This window comes from Azolla caroliniana, unplaced genomic scaffold (genome assembly GCF_043228905.1).
Source record: "Azolla caroliniana isolate FFs.n. ecotype wild unplaced genomic scaffold, voAzoCaro1.0.p SCAF_1, whole genome shotgun sequence".
In the NCBI taxonomy this organism is placed as follows: Eukaryota; Viridiplantae; Streptophyta; class Polypodiopsida; order Salviniales; family Salviniaceae; genus Azolla; species Azolla caroliniana.
This window is the reverse complement of record NW_028230436.1, coordinates 36849883-36869106: the sequence shown is the minus strand read 5'-3', so window position 1 is coordinate 36869106 and position 19224 is coordinate 36849883. Positions and strand designations below refer to the sequence as shown.

Sequence of the window (19224 nt, the reverse complement as noted above, 5' to 3'; positions counted from 1 at the left end):
AATGGCTCGATCTAAGCTTGAGTTGAGCCGTTGCCGACTCCTAATTTGCGCTAAGTCTTTTTACACTTGTTTGGAAAAGGCTTCTCTTGACATAGAAGGTTATCCCTACCTCAACGCACAAGGTTTCACTTATTTGAGCACATGTTGATGCCATAGAAAAGAGACATGGGTGATCCAACACATACTATCTATTCATGAAACATTATTCTTCTCTAAAGATCCATTAATTTGTTGGAGACAATAATGTTCCTACTCCCCAGGAAGTACGGGTCGGATACTCAATCACTGCATACCCTTCACCAAAGGTCGTGGTAGGAGGGATGGGAATAATATACATACCACAATTAACAATTAATGTTAACCAAATCAAATATGACAATTTGACTATATAAACATAACGGAATTCTGCTTATATACACATAGTCTGAATAAGCTAATTCAAAGATTACTAAGAGTTTACACACAACAATCAATCACCACAGGGTACTGTATGCACAAGACTCGTATATATATTACACTTCATCTACAGATAGTTTTCTACAAGATTCATGCTCCTTTAATAGGTAAGCATGCGGTGATACAACGCCGAATCAAATCGGCACATACTTTTGGATCATATCTTTTCATCAAGAGTCATAGCTATTCAAACCTAATTCTTTCGTATTGCTTCTTATCTAATATTATTTTAGCTACAATTTATACTAATATTTTATCTATTAATTTCTCAGGCTTCACACTGCTCCCTCCGAATCGTCGGCTCTTATCCGTTTTGGCCTACTCCTTGTCAGCTTCCCGCTCCTAAGGGTAACAAATAAGACAAAGTTTGTGGTCAATTTTTGAAAGGCTTCCTCTCTAGGCTTCCCAATGGGCCTAACCAAATGATTTGATTCTCAGTAAACCAATAGTTGTCCATCAGGATGGCACCACGTGCAGTTCCAAAGCGTTCCTTGCAAGGCCACCCGATGAGCCCACTTTGACAATTGGTTTTTGAAATTTTATCTGTTGACCACCATGTTACAACTAGAGGCTTCTTGTATAGGGTGGCTAGTATGCACCACCTAATGATTGGTTTTGAACACCAAGCATTGACCTCCATATCACCATTGCGCACATTTCCGAAGGCACCTAAACAATCCGCTAGATTACGAAGACATGTTTGGAAACCCTATTTATGAAGACCAAGATTTCCTAATGACGAATACATGTATTTTTCATGACAGGAGACGCCTCCTTCGTTATTGAAAGTTACAGTATTGACATATAATAATAAAAATAGAGCAAAAAAGAGGAGAAAAACATAGCGAAACTTCTGGAAGGTGAAGACGGACGGACGGCCTAACAGAAAACGCAAAGAAAATAAAAGCTCTCGCGGAAGGTTCTAGAAGCAGAAGAATTCCTCATCCCATATATCTATTTCCTGCAGGATCGAAGCTAAGTACACTAGTGTGTAGGTGAAGAAGGAAAAGGAAGTCGAAAAAAACAGGCGAAAAAGAATGGACGATCTGTTCTGTGCTGATGATACTACTCCTCTGTTGAAACGCAAGTGCGATCATGACAGTGATGATGTCGCGGAGCTCCTTCATGATATTTGCCTGTCTCCACGAAACAAAAAAATGAGACAGGTAGGTTCTCTTTAGTCTTTAATTTGGCAGAAAAAGGAAGTATGTAAAAGCATAAGTTTAATGCTCACACAGAAACTTGATGGAATCTCTTAACGAATAGTAGGAGCCTAACGTAATGGTCATCAGAGACTCTGTTATAGAATCTTCCCATAGAATCTCTTATAAATACTGGATTGTAATCTCCCTTAGATACTATCATGGGATCTCCCAAGGAACGCAGAATCATAAGGTGATGTTACCCTGGAAACTGGATGCTTAATGTAATTTCTACATAGCAACTGACATGGAATCCCTGACTGAAAATGGAGGTACATGGAATTATAATTTCCTTATAGATCTCATTCTCTTGCGTATATGTTCACCACATACTTAAGGAGAACATGAGGCCTTTTTGCTCTTTGACTTCATTCTGAGAACATTCTGGGAGTTAATAATTTTAAGCATATTCTCTATTGTGACACCTCCCATTGAGCCTTTCCTGTGATACATGGTCTTTCCTGAGCTGATCTGATCATGGCTGCAGGGATGTCTTCCCTCTTGTGTTCAATTCAACGAACCGAGGGGTTGTTAATGTGTTGTGGCTCATGCCAGTATTTCATAGAGTCCTGTATATAAGGCTTAGATTTGTCTGTTTGTCATGTGTTACTTGGCCTGAATTTTTCAGATCTGACCTTTGCTCTCATTTCATGTGATCCAGAGCCTTGAATATATTTTTTGATATCTCAGAAAGGTCAACTTTACATTGTGAGATTCTTATGTGAACAGAACACGTACTATGTACTAAAGAACTAAATGTCACTAACTTGTATGTGCAGGATTTTGGCTCTGCTAGTTACTCAACCAAAATCTGGAGTTCTCCTTGCCTTCTTTCGGAATTGGATAACTCATCCACATCTGACATTGAGTTTTCAGAGAGATTGCCAATTGAACCACATTTTTATGAGCTTGATGATGATATAGTGGAGCCTCCTCTGAAGCCAGAGGAGACGAAAGTGAATAATGAGAGGGCACTGGTATTGTACAAACCTGTGAATCCACCTCTCTTTCCTGGAGGCCCTACTTCTGGCTACCAAATTTTGGTGAATGCTGACATCTTCTCTGCAGGTAAATAATGTGTTAAAGGTCAGCCATTAAGCAAATGATCTCTCTCGACTTACTTCACGAGCGTTTAAGTTATCCTTGAGCAGTTCTGATCTATTTGAGTGTGCTTTAATATTACTTATAGCTTCATATCATTTGAAACAGTTAACATGCACGCAATGCATGAGTCCAAGTGTCTTGAGTTTAAAGGGAGTTTTTATCTTTTGTGTACAGGAAATACGAACTCCTGTGGTTTATTTGCTGGAAGACAGGCCGATAATTGGTTGCAGTCATCCAGTGACACGAACAGCAAGTTCAAGGTCTCTGACCAAATGGAAGATGGTGAGGATGATGTCTTGTTTCAATCTGAAGTGAACAGAAAGAACAGTTTAGCTGTGGTGCCATGGGTTGGCAAACCTTCCACCTTCACACCTTCGGTTGAAGGCTTGTCTGAAGGTGCCATGAGAGAAGAGGAAGGAGAAGGCAATGAAACCATGGAAGTAGACAGTGTGGAAATGGGTGAAGGTCGGTTGATTTCTACGTCCAATGTTAATTACAAAATTGATGAACCTTGGCAACATTATGGCGTGCCCCTGCCTGCTTATGGATCTCCCATGTGGTCGCATTAATGTTTAGGAAGGGGTGGGTGGGGGTGTACAAAGATACTAGAAAAAGCTACCAATTATAGGATAAATTCCATCGCTTATGTTTTGTTTCTCATGTGCAAGGAAGAGGAAATTTGAGTATACATCTCAAACCAAAAACATATTATCATCGAAGTGATGAGACGATGGCAATACAAGGGCGTAATTTGTGAATTATATGTAACAATGGACCATTAATTGGAGAATCTTATCCCTAACCTTTGCTAATCATAATGTCTCCAGAAGTACCCAATATGATTTAAGCAAGAGTGTTTCTCCATTCTTCGTTGAAAGATGTAATAGAAACTTGTCATAAGAGAATATGCTTAGACAGAAGAGTTGGCTGAATGGTAATGATTTTCAACTAGCTTGTTATAATCATGTAACCCCAAATCGATTTCTTGAATTCAATTTTGATTGTTCTCTGTTGGCTACATTGTTATAAATTGATTGTTTGAAATTATCAACTTACCATAATTATGTAATGCAAGATATAAATAATTGTTGAATGCAAAGCTGTTGTGGTTGTGGCTGTATCTATGCTAGTAATGTGTAGAGTGTGGTTGTATATATGCCAGTAATATATTCCTTTGTCCCATATGCCACGAAATACTAAACTTTGTAACTCTTGCCTATTCTGTATTACCTTTTATGCTCTCCAAAAAAACTCAAAGATTATGTACAATCTCTGTCCACATCCCACTAATTATTTGGGTAGGTATTTTGGTTATATTTTAGATAATCTTCAAAATTTTGGCCTTCCAAATATATGAAATAGTGATACTATTTACCAATTGCCATCTTTTAGGTTTAATGATCTCTATTTGTGGATTCAAAGGTAAATTTGTTTTTTGCATCCGATGTATCATTTAAAGTGCATCTAAAACATCCTTTTGATTGTATAACGTTGGTTTAACTTGGACTGTCGCCAATAATACTATCCCCCATGTATATGCTAGCTGAAGATATATTTGAACTAATAGTGTCACAATTCTTTTACATTTTTCCATCACAAAATCACAACTTTACAAACAATTCTTAACAATCTCTAGTAGATCCATACTTTGTACGCGTACTAACTACATTTACCCCATTTCTCCACTCATTAACTTTGTCAACAACCATCAAAAACATGCAAATTTCTTACTCATTTTTTATGACCGACCATGATTTCCAAAAAATGCTTGAGTTGTTGTGGAGAAAGTCCATTCCATCTCAAAAAACCATTTACATAATTACAAATTGATTGGAAATTTCATGAATATCATATTGATTAGATTTCGAAACCGCACCTTTCCAATATGAAGTAGACTTGGAAGGAGATCTCAGATGAGATATACAAGAGAAAGGCCCTTTCTCCATTTTGGTTAAACTTTTTGAATATTATAAAACTAATACACACAAAACATAAAACGTCCGCGCAGACCAGACATTTGCGCAGCCGGGGAATCGAACCCCGGTCAGTACCGTGGGAGGGTACTATGATACCACTACACCAGCTGCGCTTGCTGTCATCTCAAAATTTTCTTATGAAAATATTTCCTTGTTTAAAATTTTATATCCAACCTTTAAATGCTCACGAAAGAGAATACATTCTTTAATCTATTTTCCTTGATTATGATCATTAACATTGAATGAAAATGGGGAGAACATTATGGTCATCATTGTCAACACTTATTTTATGGATATTCTCTAGGACTTGAGACAACTCCTAAGAAATTTTGGAAATGTGGCAATACTTGACATTACGGTATTTGAATGAGTTCGGTGAGCTACACCTTTGAATTGAACCATGTCAAAACTCTATTGACCAAGCAAAGCTATCTCTTTTTCCCGAGATTTGTTTTACTTCCTATGTACATGACAATCGGATAATGAGTGGTACATTTCACTACTAAGATGTTATACTTCATCTATTACTTTCCTTGATATTTACATATAACAATTACTTTCCTTAATACTTACATATAAATATATTCTTTATATATAGTACATGGTCATAATCTTCCTACTCCGAATAAGAACTAATTGTGTCCTTGACATGTGGGAAATTGGTAAGAACATGCCACCACTAAAAAATCGTTAAGGTACTCGATGTCCTTGGTACACAAGAACCAAACCCCCATAAGTTGATTAGATTGAATCATGTTGTGCACGCCTACACTCAATCTGGCTACTTTTTGTAGTCCAACATTAAGAATGTTCTATCCTTCATCTATTGAGCCCAATGAGCCATTGTTATTTATGCAATTGAAATATTGTTCTTTGCAAGATTTCATCATGTGTATTGGATTATTGGGAAACTCTAAAAGATAGGTTAAGGCGTTTGTATGAAATTATGGTAGAAAAAATAACTTCATCGTTGTTTATTAATATTGAGGTCTTCTCATAAACAATAACTCAATCATTAGTTAAATCAAGAATTATGTGTATGCTTCAAATGCTCATGGATACCATAATTAGTAGGACAGAATACAAGATTCCTTCTATGTAGAATGAAGAAGAATCGTTTGAAAGAATTGGTTTAAGTTCTCCAACAAAGGATCCATTGTTATGGTGTCGTCTCTTAAGTGGAGGATTCCTTGACACGTCGGTAGCAAGTAACCACATTGGTTAGGAATTTAGAAGAGGAGTGAGGTCGAATGTTTCCTTTTGGAATCATTATGGTTATTTGGCACATAGAGCCCTAACTACATATATCCCATCCCAATACATATTTCTTCCCTTAACACACAACAAAGTGTGTGTGTGTGCCCCCATGGAAAGAGTATACACATATACATAGAGCCCCAACTACATATTTGGCACATAGAGCCCTAACTACATATATCCCATCCCAATACACATTTCTTCCCTTAACACACAACAAAGTGTGTGTGTGTGTGTGTGTGCCCCCATGGAAAGAGTATACACATATACATAGAATGCCAATGAGATGAACAACCCTATCATAGACAATGAATGCTACCATTTTCCGATCCAACTCATTTATATGGAATCAAGTAAAGCTGTTATCGTTACGTAGCATGAGAAAAGAGACGGGACGATAAGACGAGTGAGGCTATGCATAGTGATAGTGAAAGTGTATAGTATTATTATTGGGGTTGAGGGTGAAGGTCCTTATGGCCGGCCTTCTTCTCTAGAAACTGTAGGCAGCCCAAGGAAATGTGGACTTCCTTTGTGTGTGAAACCAGAGGGCAAAGGGCCACACCCACGCCCATATAATCGCAGGCACTAGGGTTTCTCAGATTTCTTTGAAGAAGACGAAAGACGAGGAAGTAGCTTCTCTTTCCTCCCCTCAGCAAGCGGCCTTCTCGGTGTCTGTCTCGGGGGATCGATTATACAGGTATTTGCCTCTCTTACGCTTTACTTTCACATTCTACCTATGAATTCGAAGGCAGGAATGGGATGTATGTTGTCAATAGTCAGTGGACAATGGGATCTTATTTCGCTTTGCTAGTTTTCCTCTGGTTAGAAATGCTTTACATCTCCATTAACTTCTGAAAAACGGTCGTATTTTACCGTCGAGATATTGATCAGAAATATTGGAGATTTGCTTAGGGTTCGTAGCATTCGAAGATCCCAGTTTTCTGTTTCTAGAGGAATTAATTGATTATTCGCAAAAATAGACTAGAAGGTGGTCGTACTATTTACAGAATATCTTATTGCTGAAGCTTCTGAAGCCTTATTGTAGCTTGTTTTGTTGAATTTTTTCTGTTATTGTCTCGGCGTGAGTTACGGTGTTCTTTTTCCTTGAAGCCTACTTCTCATCTTATCCGTCACAAAGAATAATTCGAGAATGTGCCCCAAACGTCTCACCGAAGTTGATCGAAGTCACAATAAGAGAAATATTTTATGTTTTGCTAATATTATTTTAGAGTCTACTTTACGTTACTAGTTTTCAATTTTAGTCCATATATATATATAGCCATGAGGTTTCTGATATTATCTGACGTTGCTAATGCAGTATATTTCTTTGAATTAACATAATGTAAATGAAGCTTCCCCCCGCCTTTTTTCTAAGTTGTATTTTTATGTCTGAATTATTTCTTCATTTTCCCTATAGCTATAAACGTTGGTATATTTAAGTTTCGCTATTGAATTTAACTGTCCCTTTTCGAGTCCATAGACCTGTGAAAACGCTTCCTATAAATTTGAAAGTCTTCTTGCTTCAAGCAGATGTTAAACACTGCTTGTACTTTTACCAAATTATTTTTCGTTGGGAAAGTAGCGTCTTTTGAACCGAGTGAGAGTTATTGTTTGAACATTTTTAACTCGTGTTTTCAGAATGGCAATGACAATGCCACCAGCTGTGAAGCCTGGAAAGTTGGGTTTTGAAGAACCACAGGAGGCATTACACAGGATTCGTATCACTCTTTCTTCAAAGAGTATTAAAAATTTAGAAAAAGGTAAGGGCATTGATATCTATATTATATCAAGACACTTCTATATAGTTGTGAAATATTCTGAAATGCCCTTGGTAAACTAGGGAGAGAAGTATTGTATGTATATTTGAGCGAATATGTTGTCAGATCAACTGTTACTGTATAATTGTATTAGCTAACCAAATTGAGAGCAATTTATTGCTGTGAGTCTTGTTATACTCTCTTGTAACTTGGGTCCTGGGGCATTTTTGGACATAGCTATGTCATTTAAGAATAAAGAAGATGCATTTTATCTGTTAACCTTATGCTTGATGTGAACTTTCATGCTTTTTCCTTTGATTCTATGTTATATAGTTTGTGCTGATTTGGTTCGTGGTGCCAAAGAGAAGATGCTTAAAGTGAAAGGACCTGTTAGAATGCCTACCAAGGTGCTTCGCATCACAACTCGCAAGTCTCCTTGTGGGGAAGGTTAGTTCTTCACATTGTTATATTTTTCCTTTTTTTGTATTGTGTCCATTCAACTATTTTACCATTTGGATTGCTGTAACCACGGTCTCATGGGGAGTTGAAGTTAAAATCAATGTCTTGTATATTTTCACTGAATTAGAACGTTGTAGTTCAGCTACTGGACATGGTGTTCTATATTGTATTTATTCCTTGAATACTAACATGCAGCTATTTGTATTATAACAATTTTACTGATCTCTTCAGGTCCAGTGGTTTGTCCATGGTTGTTATAGTTTGCAACATATGCATTCCTTAAAAAGCAAACTTCAGACTTGCTATAGTATTAATGTAGATATTTTCTGTTATCATGTTTTTAAACTTGATGAATTGCTGATCGTCTGTTGAAATTGCAGGAACAAACACTTTTGACAGGTTTGAGCTCCGAGTGCATAAAAGGGTAATCGACCTTCATAGTTCTTCTGAGGTTGTTAAACAGATTACCTCCATCACAATTGAACCTGGAGTGGAAGTAGAGGTTACTATTGCAGAGCCTTGAAACGTTATACTTTATGCCTTTTTCTACTTCTGAGTTTTAGGATATCCCTTTTTCTACTTCTTTTTAATAGTTTATTGGATTCTGATGCGTTTTTATGATCTTGATGTAACTCCCTCAATGAGCCGTTGGTATAGACTCAATTTTGATTTTGCTCTTAAAAGCTCTTTCTACATGTTTGTTAATTGTCCTGGGTAGCCTTTGCCATATGTGAGTTTGCTTGGAAACCAACCTCTTGCTATTTTCAAATTGTCTCATGTGTGTTTTCCTATTTGGTAACTTACACAGGGTTGAATGTTGTGGTATCATCATAATCTAAAGCTCTGATGACTTTCGAAAATATGTTGATTTGGAATATGAAACAATGAGAACTTCATTGTTATGTCTTTAGTTAAAGTGAAATGCGATTGCATATATACTTCTGGGGATCTCTAGTCACTTACAATGTTAGGAGTGAGTCATGATGGTATCTGTAGAATGGTAGGCCAGTATTTTGGTCATGAATTGAACGAATTAAAAAGATGATCATCCATTGCTTGATTTGGGTGTGGTATCCATGGGTTGATTAGAATGTGGTCTCATCCCAGGTGTAATATATTATTTAACTGAACATAGAGAGCTTTTATTGAACTGAAAAGTGTGTAAATAATCCAATGCATAAAGGAATTATTGATGACTGCTAAGATTGAGGGAGTACTTTGGAAATTTGTGTCTTGTCTGAAGCTTAATCTGCTAGGTTATAGGCTGTTTGGGTTGACAGTTCATGGTTAAGGTAAATCAGCACCTAGACAATCCTTATTTTAGAGTGCATGTCTGTTGGTGCAGTATGCTGTTCCTTCTGGATGAGGTGTGCACTTGTTGCTCAGGAGTGAGACCTTCTAACCCATTTCATTAAATAATCTTCTTGTTTATACATCCTTTCTGGATAAAAAGTGCAAAATTTCTTATCCTACGCTTTTTATTACAAACGTTTTCTGAAGAAAGAAGGGGGATGAAATTAGCTGGAAGAGAGGAACTGATTTTGTTGGTGGGGGATAACTGATGTACGCCCAGCATTGTTTCTGTATAATGTCTACCTGTAGTCTCTCACTTTTGTGTATTGTCTTCATTTCTACGCTATGGCGAATACCTCCTATTAAGTCTATGCACATGGTTCAACTCTGGTGTGGTTTTTTTGTAAGCATTGGTGGGGTTTCCAACACCTTTGCCCTGTACAATGTAGTAATGGTAGTTGCTGAATGATTCAATGGTTGCTGGTAGGGTGCATACAACTTGTCAAATTTATGGAGTGTGGTGAGTGTGATGTGTTTACGTTAAACTACCTTTGATCAAATCTTTTCCTCTTGTTTACAATGTTGGGGTATAGTCTGTAAGTTAAAAGAAAAAAAATTCAAGGCTCTTTGACACGTGATTGAAAACACAAGTGTATGAAGGGAAGTGCACTACAGCAAAGACCTACCCACATTATTGCTTGTAAACAGCCATAAATAGTTAAATTGAAAAGTTCTATATGAATTATTTTGGAAGGTAAAGTGTATTTTGCACGACGGAAGGTAAAGTTGTGGACCAAGTATGACGAGCATGATTGGTTATCCCTTTTCATGATTCTAATTTCAAAGGGTAACATTCTTTGTATGATATTGGAATCTAATTGGCTAGGAGCTAACATTCGCATTTAAGAAGTCTTTTAAGGAACATCGAATAACATCATGAATAGATGACAAGGAAGATATTTCCATTTACAGCATCTATTTTTCACATACACATGATTGATCATAGAGTGCATTAAGAAACAAAATTTTATATTTATATATGATGCATAGATGATAATCAATCATTTTTATATTTATATTGTTGTGTGACTAGATGCAAAAGGTTCAAGCTTTGAACATGGTCCTTCAAAAACATCCTTGATCAAGGGCAATTTTTATATTTTAATAATATAATGTAACTAGAATGAGCAATTTTGTTGATGATAATGCTAGAATAATTCATTTTTAATTCTCTTTGTACCTTGGTCTCACACATTCATTTGTAGCCTACTCACTATTTGTAATCTACCTATCTGATAAAAATATTGGGTTTGCACATTGCACTAGTATCTTGTGGTTATATTAATATTATTATTGAATGTTCAAGCATATAATGTGGAGGCGATCCTATAATAACGACTCCATCCGCGTGAGTAACTTGTACATTGAGCATAAGAATCTTACTCATCTTCTTTTGTCTCTCACTACATACATTATTGTGGTGATGAAAGTTTTGCAGCTTGCATTTTAATTATGATCTATTATCTCATGCCAAACGTTGATATGGGTTTTCATATTGCGTTCATGTTTTCCTATATCATTGAACAATATCTATAGTTTAAGAAGGCTGATAGTTATTAGTGTTACGAATTATGATCTCTTACCATGTATGTGTTAATGAAACATCTGACAAGTGTGATTATTGAGCTACGTCATAAAGGTTATATTCCAACCATCAAAAGTTGAACTAATGATTTGGGAAAAGAGGACAGGTTTTTAAACATGTTGATATGCCAAACTTGCACATGCATTGACAATCTAACCATATAATGTGAATTGTGTGCTATTAATGTGTTAAGGTTTTAAATACAAATCATTGCAAGGAATCTTAAATGTTGTTGACAACTCGATGCATATTAAAGAGGATTTCAAAAATATTGCTAGAAAAACTTCGATTGAATTTAATGGTGTTGCATGATTGTATAAAATGACCATTGGTCAATCAAATATCGAGAACATTACTCAAAACACAATTAGTATTCTTAATGTTTGATTCATAATCATATGACTATTTATTGTTGTCTATGTTTATGACAACTACACAAACTAGCAGTACGTTATATATGCAAATCTACATGGTCATCTCAACGTACAATGCTCATAATTTCACCTAGTTTCTAAATAGCTTCATTTTACTATATAGATGTTCTTCTAGGCAGATTGAAAGGTCGCCAACTAGATTTAGGAGAATATATCATACAATTAGACATGTGTTGAGTCTAGATAAAACTTGAATGTAGAATAGTTAGGACAACCATACATAATTTTATATGCATATTTAACTAAAGTCTTTCACATTTTATTGGGCTAGGAGGTTTTCTCGATGTCTGACAACTACATGGTTGCGTGCATCTTATTTTTTAACATGGATGAACCCACCTTTAGGAATTATAAAGCTTTAGAATGCATTCGACAATGCTAATAACCAATTGGTGATCGATAAGAAGTATAAATGTTCCATTCAGTAGCACATGGAGAGTGATTATTAAAGTAATAATAAATTGTATTAGAAAGAACCTACCATGATGATATTCAAGGTGAGATGTCAAATTAACCCATCTTGAATGTCACTTGCATATAACTGATTTTTTCGAGCATAATATTGCAAGTTTACATCACATGCACATGACAATGTTGTAATTCCATTCCTACTCACGCATGTAATCGGTTTGGTTCAGGTTCGGAAACTCCCGAGCCAGTTTAGGCTTAACCGGCTAGGTTTGGACAAGGCCAAACCGGTTAAGGCGAAACCGAACCGTTGCCGATTCCCATCCAAAGTTCGAAACTAAATAGGACAAGCAGCAGAAGAAGAAGACGACAATTATTCTAAAGGTTGAGAGAGGGAGAGAGAGAGAGAGAGAGAGAGAGGGAGGGAGAAAATTCCCTTGCGGACATCTGATGAAGTTGAAAATCTGAAGAATGAATGACACGAACAAATCTAGAGAGAGAGAGAGAGAGAGAGAGAGAGAGAGAGAGAGAGAGAGAGAGAGATTAACCCCCAAATATATGCACCTTTCAAATCTAATCACATCGACAAAATGATACACAAAATATCTCCAAACATTCAAATTTGATCGATTTTCTATATCGATATCTATATCTATATATCTAGAACGAGCTGAAGCATCTGTTACAACGATGATGAGGAAGAACCCATCTTAAGTATCATTATCATCAAGAACTAAACCCACATTTTTGTTTTCAAAGTTCTAACTGTGAATCTTCATTGATCGCTATGCCGATCGATGATCTTTCCTCTTCTTCTTCTTTAGCATCGAAGTTCTGGCAGAGCAGATGGTTAGTTCTCGTAGCGTCTTTCTGGATTCAAGCTTGTGCTGGAATTGGATATGCTTTTGGGAGCTATTCCCCTTTGATAAAAACCTCGTTAGGTTATAATCAACAACAGATCAATATATTAGGGAATGCTAAAGACTTTGGTGATTCTATAGGTTTTCTTGCAGGATACCTTTGTGAAGTTCTTCCTCCTTCGGGTCTGATTTTTGTTGGAGCTATTCAGAACCTTGTTGGATATGGTTGGCTATGGCTTGTTGTCACTCAGAGAGTCTCCGCTCTTCCTTTTTGGGCTGTAAGTTCCGTCCATCCATGTGCTTCTATTTCTTCCGGTTTGTATACAAGTAATTTGGTTTGAACGTAGTTTCATATCATCATCATTCACTTTGTGTGTCTCTATGGATCTGAAGAGTATTCGTTATCACTATTTTTCGTTGTACATCAAATCTGTATTCCTCTGTTTTGATTTATCTTGCTTTGTCATCGAAACCTCACTTAAACGAATTCGGATGTAGCTCATGATATTTTCTAATTCTTCTGCTTCATGATTGTCTGTCATCTTCGTCATTAGATTCTGTGTATTTAGATATATACCTTTGTTATAGTAGAGATGTCTCAGTGTAGCAAAGGGTCCATAAAGGCATTTAACCTAATGTGCCAATTTACAGGAGCTAGTTCTTTGTCTTTCTTTCTTATAGATGCATGGATCCTTGCATATCCTTGGCTGATCTATTCTACTCTTATTGTCCTTCCGTAGATCTGTATACTTACATTCATTGGCACAAATGGAGAGACCTATTTCAACACGGCTGCATTGGTAACAAATGTTCGCAACTTTCCAAAGAGTCGAGGCCATGTTGTCGGGCTACTGAAGGGATTTACGGGACTTTGTGGAGCTATTTTTACTCAAATATACACTACTTTCTTTGCACCAGATGAGGCTGCTTTTCTCTTCATTGTTGCAGTAGGCCCAACTATGGTGGCTGTCGTTGTTATGTTCATTATCCGACCAATCAGAGTGAAGACAGGAGATAGCACAAGATCTGAGTCTATTGGTTTCACATTCATCTATGCTGATTGCCTTGTCTTGGCCATCTATCTAATGGGTGTTTTGGTCGTGCAAGACTTTGTTACATTAAGTTTCTCGTTGAGATTAACCATCACTATAATCTTGCTCTTCCTTGTATTGCTACCCCTTGCCACTCCTCTTGTGTCATGGTATGTAAGGACGAAGAACCAGGTTCCTGTGAACAGTAAGATCATTACTGGTTCACAACTTGTCAGGACACCTCAAGAGGACACTGAGGTTGTAACTCCTCTTTTGAGTGAGCAAATTCCAATGGCAGATGTTGGTTTTACAAGCAATGATTTAGGGCAAAATCGAAATGGAACTTCAAGCCGAGCCGGGAGCTTTACGGGATCGGTTGATTTTAGCGAGTTAGAGGATGAAAAACCAGTAAATATTGAGCTACTCCCTGATGACATAAAAGAGCATGAAATTACCAAGATTCGAAATCGCATTATATTAGCGGCAGCAAAAGGGGCAGTGAGAGTGAAGAAAAAGAAGGGTCCGAGACGAGGAGAAGATTTCACTCTTCTTCAAGCCCTCGTGAAGGCTGACTTTTGGTTGCTCTTTTGGTCCTTGTTATGTGGAGCTGCTACGGGTTTGACTGCCATTGATAACATGGGGCAAATGAGTCAATCTCAAGGATATAGCAATTCAAACATCTTTGTTTCAATGATGAGCATTTGGAACTTCTTAGGCCGTCTTATTGGAGGCTATGCGTCAGAAATTCTTGCCAGGTGCTCAATCCAAGCTTTTGCTTGTGATAATTAGTCAATTATTTAAGGAAACCGTTCCAGTTTAGCATTTACGCCATGAATCAGTCTTTTGGTCATACTTCAAGTTTGAGTTCTTTCATCGTGTTTTGGGTAGTTAGTTGAAGAGTTTTAAATCATTAATAATGTCTTAGATAACTAGTCAAAAAATATCTTGTCAAATGTTTAACCATTGATCAATTTCCTTGATCATCTTTCAAGTGTCTTAGGTCATTGGTAAAAATTGTTTTAGGTGATTAAACAACTGTGTTTTAAATCATTAATCAAGGTCTTAGATAATCACATCAAGAGACAATGCTTTCTTTTTGTGGATTCAGTTCATTAGTCAAGTGTCCTAGATCACTATCAAATGTCTCAGATAATCAATAAAGTATTCTTAGATTTTTAATAAAGTTTTATTAGATAATCACGTAATGGTTTCCTTGTGTTGATTGGCTCTACTTCTACAGAAAGTATTCACTTCCTCGGTCATGGGCTCTGGCGTTCGCACAAATCATAATGGTGATTGGTCATTTCCTTTTTGCTATGGCATGGCCAGGCACATTATATGTTGGAACTCTTTTCATTGGAATAGGGTATGGTTCTCACTGGGGTATTGTGCCACCCATTGTCTCAGAGATCTTTGGGATGAAAAGCTTTGGCATGCTTTACAATGTCTACACTCTTGCAAATCCGGTGGGATCAGTGTTCTTTTCTGGAATCCTTGCAGGTTATCTTTATGACCGAGAAGCGGCAAAGCAAAATGCTGTAGGACTCTATTCCATGGTCGTTTCATCTGAATCCACGACATGTACTGGGGCAGTGTGTTTCCGCTTGACTTTCTTGATAATGTCAGCTGTGTGTGTTATCGGCGTGGTGCTTTCCGTGATCTTGTCTATCCGGACTCGGATTGTATATAAGACACTATACGAAAGATCAGGCAAGGAGGATACAAGAGTGAAGTGAACGAATTAAGGGCAAGGTACAAGGAAACATGGAAAAAGATTGGATCTTGAAGTCGGATAAATTATACTTTTTGTGCAACAAATAAGCTAAGAGATTCTTTCATACTCTTGTGAAAAAATTATTCAAGTTCTTGCCATTGTTCATTGTACATGTTTATTGTAAGGATGTGTAGCATTAAAGTTTCAAGGAAACCCAATATCTGGTAAGAAGATGTTATAGAGGCTTCACAAAGGAAATTAAGTTTTTTAGTCCCGCGAGTGGAAATAATCTCAATAAGTGTAGTGGAAATATTCTCAAAGAATGTTACATGTACTATCATTAGTATGTGTCTTTACTACAATTAACATGACTCGTAGTAGTAGTAGTAGACAATGTGAAAATGTTTCAGTACATGATGTGGGTGATCCCAATGACAACCACAATTGCTTCACAAAGGAAATGAAGTTTTTTAGTCCTGCGAGTGGAAATATTCTCAAAGAACGTTACATGTACTATCATTAGTATGTGTCTTTACTACAATTAGCATGACTCATAGCAGTAGTAGTAGTAGACAATGTGTAAATGTTTCAGCACACGATGTGGGTGATCCTAACAACCAGCTCAATTAACAACAAGAAACGTAATTGGCAAGTGGTAAAGAGTTGAATTTTGAGAGAAAAGAAACACCACAAAATTTAGAGTTTGTTCAAGTTTTCTGTGATGTAAAGTTTTAGGAGTGATGTTGATGCTTTATACCTGTTTATGTTATTTGAGGATTTATTGCACAACTTATTCAAAAGACTTTAGGCATTTTCTTGTCTTCTTCTACTTTGAAATACAAGGACATTATAAAAATGGCCTTTAGTTTTTTTTGTTGTATCATAGGTGTCAATGAATATGTGTTTGTACAACAATATAATGATTGCTAAAATGGTTTCTTCTTGCCAAATGTCAAATAAAGTTTGTAAAGTCTCAAATGGCACATTAATAGAGCCTGAAGATGATCGAAAAGGAAATTGGCAACAAAATTTGGAGGTTTGTTTGCAAGGATGTTTGTACAATATTTGGCAAAGAGCAATAAGATTGTTGGACTAAAATGCAATTCCTTCTTTGAGGGAGAGATGGAAGTTTCCTTAATGGTGATGGTGATCTTAATAGGTCAAGCATGAAATCTGACTCAAAGTCATGCTAATGCTAGAGTCAATCTTAACTCTATATTCAAACCAACATGTTTCTAAATAACAACATGAACTTTGCTTCATAGCTCATTTTGGTGAAGAATCTAATGTGGCAGCAACTTTTGACATGTAACATCAAATCAGCATACCTTGTATGTGACTTCTTCCTAAGAAGGGGACTTATGAAATTGTACTAAAAATGCTCTATAAATGTCAAAATGCACCTTTGCCACCTCAAACCCCTGACATTCTCGATTGAACAAATATCGTCAATGGATCTTGAAAACAAGGAGAATCGGAATGTAGATCTAAAACTGCAGTAATATGCCTCATAATAGGACAATGCTAGAATGGTTAAAGCTTGATGCCTGTATCCATATATGAAGTGCCTCAAATACTCATTCATAAGAACATCCCAACGCTGAAAGTTGTGGGACTTGTTGAAAGGATGAGAGAAAATGAAGTGTGGTGACATTTGCCTTCAAAACATACACTTGGTATTCCTTCTAGACGCCTTTTTCTTTATGGTATCTATATTATATTGTGCTTTAGACACATCATGACCTCAATCACTATTGAATTCTCCTTCTCAGATTATATGTAGCTTACAAATCATCTTTAATAAACTCCATTTATGTGAGAAATCCTTTGATCTAACCCTGATCTCTTATCACAATATGCACTCATCAATTCACAATAACTCACAGCAAGACTAAAGTCAAAGAAGACTGAATACAATGAGAAGATAAATGCTAGGAGGAGGAGATACAAAACATGAATCATAGTATTCAATACAATGCGAAGATAAATGCAAGGCAGAGATACATAACATAACTGCCTAATGTAAACAGCCAGTAGCTGGCTCTAAATGAAAGCCATGCATGAGAGAAAGAGCATATGCATAAATACTCAACATCATTCCCCGTATGCATTTTTGCACCTTTTTGCTTATGAAACTGTGTATGAATTTGCAACTCCCAATTTAAACAACAAGATAAATTTTTTTTAATGCAAACTAACTTTTGATCCAATTTATGTCATGTCAAACTTCCCCCGAATACAACATGAAAAGCATTAATATATCAAAAGTAGCACTTTGTCTTTCTTTTTCTACATGAAGATATTGTATGAAGTGCATGGCTCAATTAGATGTCCTTGGCTGTGTTGCAGGTAATGAACCTGTCCCTTCTTTTGCTAGTGAAAACCTGATAACGTTCTGCATTATAAGACCAAACCATATTGAAAGTTGAGCGAAAAATCGTATTGAAAGGCATGATCAGTCGGAAGCTATCATTATATGATACCCACGGTACATGCAAATGCACACAACGAATATAGAAAAACTAAACCGAAAGTCAAGAATGGTCTGTATCAGATGATAATATATAAAAATTAGTATAAGATGCTTGGAAAAACTGAATCAAAAGGAAAGAAGATTCCTACCATTCATTTTAATGAGTCTCGGATATATGCAATCCTAAGCACTAAACCCCCTAAAAACTCATGACACTCTTCCGATGAATTACTAAAATGGCACGAATTGTCTTAACCTATCATTTTATTGAGATCCACTAGTATGTGTAAATGACCATGAGATACCAAGAACTACTAATTCACAAGGCAGTAACTGTCTGAACCAATCACTTTGATAAGAGCTACTGGTATATGACGCCTAAACCCTAAAAATCATGGCATGCTTAGAAACACTGGATGAAAAAGCAAGAAATGTGTGAACTAATAATGTGTGTGGTATCTGGAACTCACCATTGCTTGATTACCAAAACTGAATAAAAAAGCAACCATGATCTCAAGCCATCATTTCTATCAGATTAAACAGAATATATATACATACATAACTCTTGAAGAAAAAATACCGCTTAAACCTATCATGTGATGATACAATCAGTATGTGTAGATAACCGCAAGAGAAATAGCACAAAAAGCACGTTGCATGGAATTTAGAAGTAGAGGAAGACGATGATATATTGAACCTACCTTTTTCTCGACGCAAGATCGAAGAACAGAAAGAAGCGCAATGCATCTTTCGGGATCATACGGCTTGTCAGTGACACAGTTGAGAAGAGACAAAGCTTCGAGAGAGCAAGGAGGGTCGGGGTTAGGGTTAGGGTTAGGGTGAGTAGGGTTACGAGGGTTTGTGGCCATGGATGAAGGGAAGAAGAGTCGGATAGGGAGAGAGGGAACAGAGAGGAAAGAGGTGTCGATGTTGCGTGGAATCAAAGGATCCGGAGCATGGCTTCACCATAGCTTTGCTTCTTCCGTGCTCCATGAGCCAATTTGAGGAGATCAAATGTATGTATGTACATAATTGCTATAGTTGTGAGGGTATTCCCAATGCGAATTCTAAAAACTCAGGGGGGGCATTTTACGCAGTTTCTAAAACCTTCGCGACCTTACACACACTTTCGGAAACCTCGCTAAAGAGTTGTTT

General features: G+C 36.7%; 3 protein-coding genes, 1 long non-coding RNA gene and 1 other non-coding gene across 5 annotated transcripts; 3 read left to right on the top strand and 2 right to left on the bottom strand.

The window, feature by feature from the left end:
- Positions 1-1324: 1324 nt before the first annotated feature.
- On the top strand, positions 1325-3642 carry LOC147870312 (uncharacterized). The gene is made up of 3 exons (XM_087338789.1): positions 1325-1622; positions 2438-2726; positions 2937-3642. Exons 1-3 carry the CDS (start codon positions 1494-1496, stop codon positions 3329-3331), a joined length of 813 nt encoding a protein of 270 aa, XP_087194915.1. The 5' UTR covers positions 1325-1493; the 3' UTR covers positions 3332-3642.
- Positions 3643-4780: 1138 nt separating this feature from the next.
- Positions 4781-4851, bottom strand: TRNAG-CCC (transfer RNA glycine (anticodon CCC)). Its single transcript has one exon. It is a non-coding gene; the product is annotated as a tRNA-Gly (tRNA).
- Positions 4852-6537: 1686 nt separating this feature from the next.
- On the top strand, positions 6538-8894 carry LOC147870310 (small ribosomal subunit protein uS10z/uS10x-like). The gene is made up of 4 exons (XM_087338785.1): positions 6538-6692; positions 7634-7755; positions 8086-8199; positions 8592-8894. Exons 2-4 carry the CDS (start codon positions 7635-7637, stop codon positions 8732-8734), a joined length of 378 nt encoding a protein of 125 aa, XP_087194911.1. The 5' UTR covers positions 6538-6692; position 7634; the 3' UTR covers positions 8735-8894.
- Positions 8895-12484: 3590 nt separating this feature from the next.
- Positions 12485-15766, top strand: LOC147870309 (protein NUCLEAR FUSION DEFECTIVE 4-like). Its single transcript, XM_087338771.1, has 3 exons — positions 12485-13129; positions 13592-14637; positions 15123-15766. Exons 1-3 carry the CDS (start codon positions 12779-12781, stop codon positions 15616-15618), a joined length of 1893 nt encoding a protein of 630 aa, XP_087194897.1. The 5' UTR covers positions 12485-12778; the 3' UTR covers positions 15619-15766.
- Positions 15767-17493: 1727 nt separating this feature from the next.
- On the bottom strand, positions 17494-19063 carry LOC147870308 (uncharacterized). Its single transcript, XR_015532415.1, has 2 exons — positions 18771-19063; positions 17494-17991 (listed from the first exon to the last, which is right to left on the bottom strand). It is a non-coding gene; the product is annotated as an uncharacterized LOC147870308 (long non-coding RNA).
- Between the last annotated feature and the right edge of the window lie 161 nt (positions 19064-19224).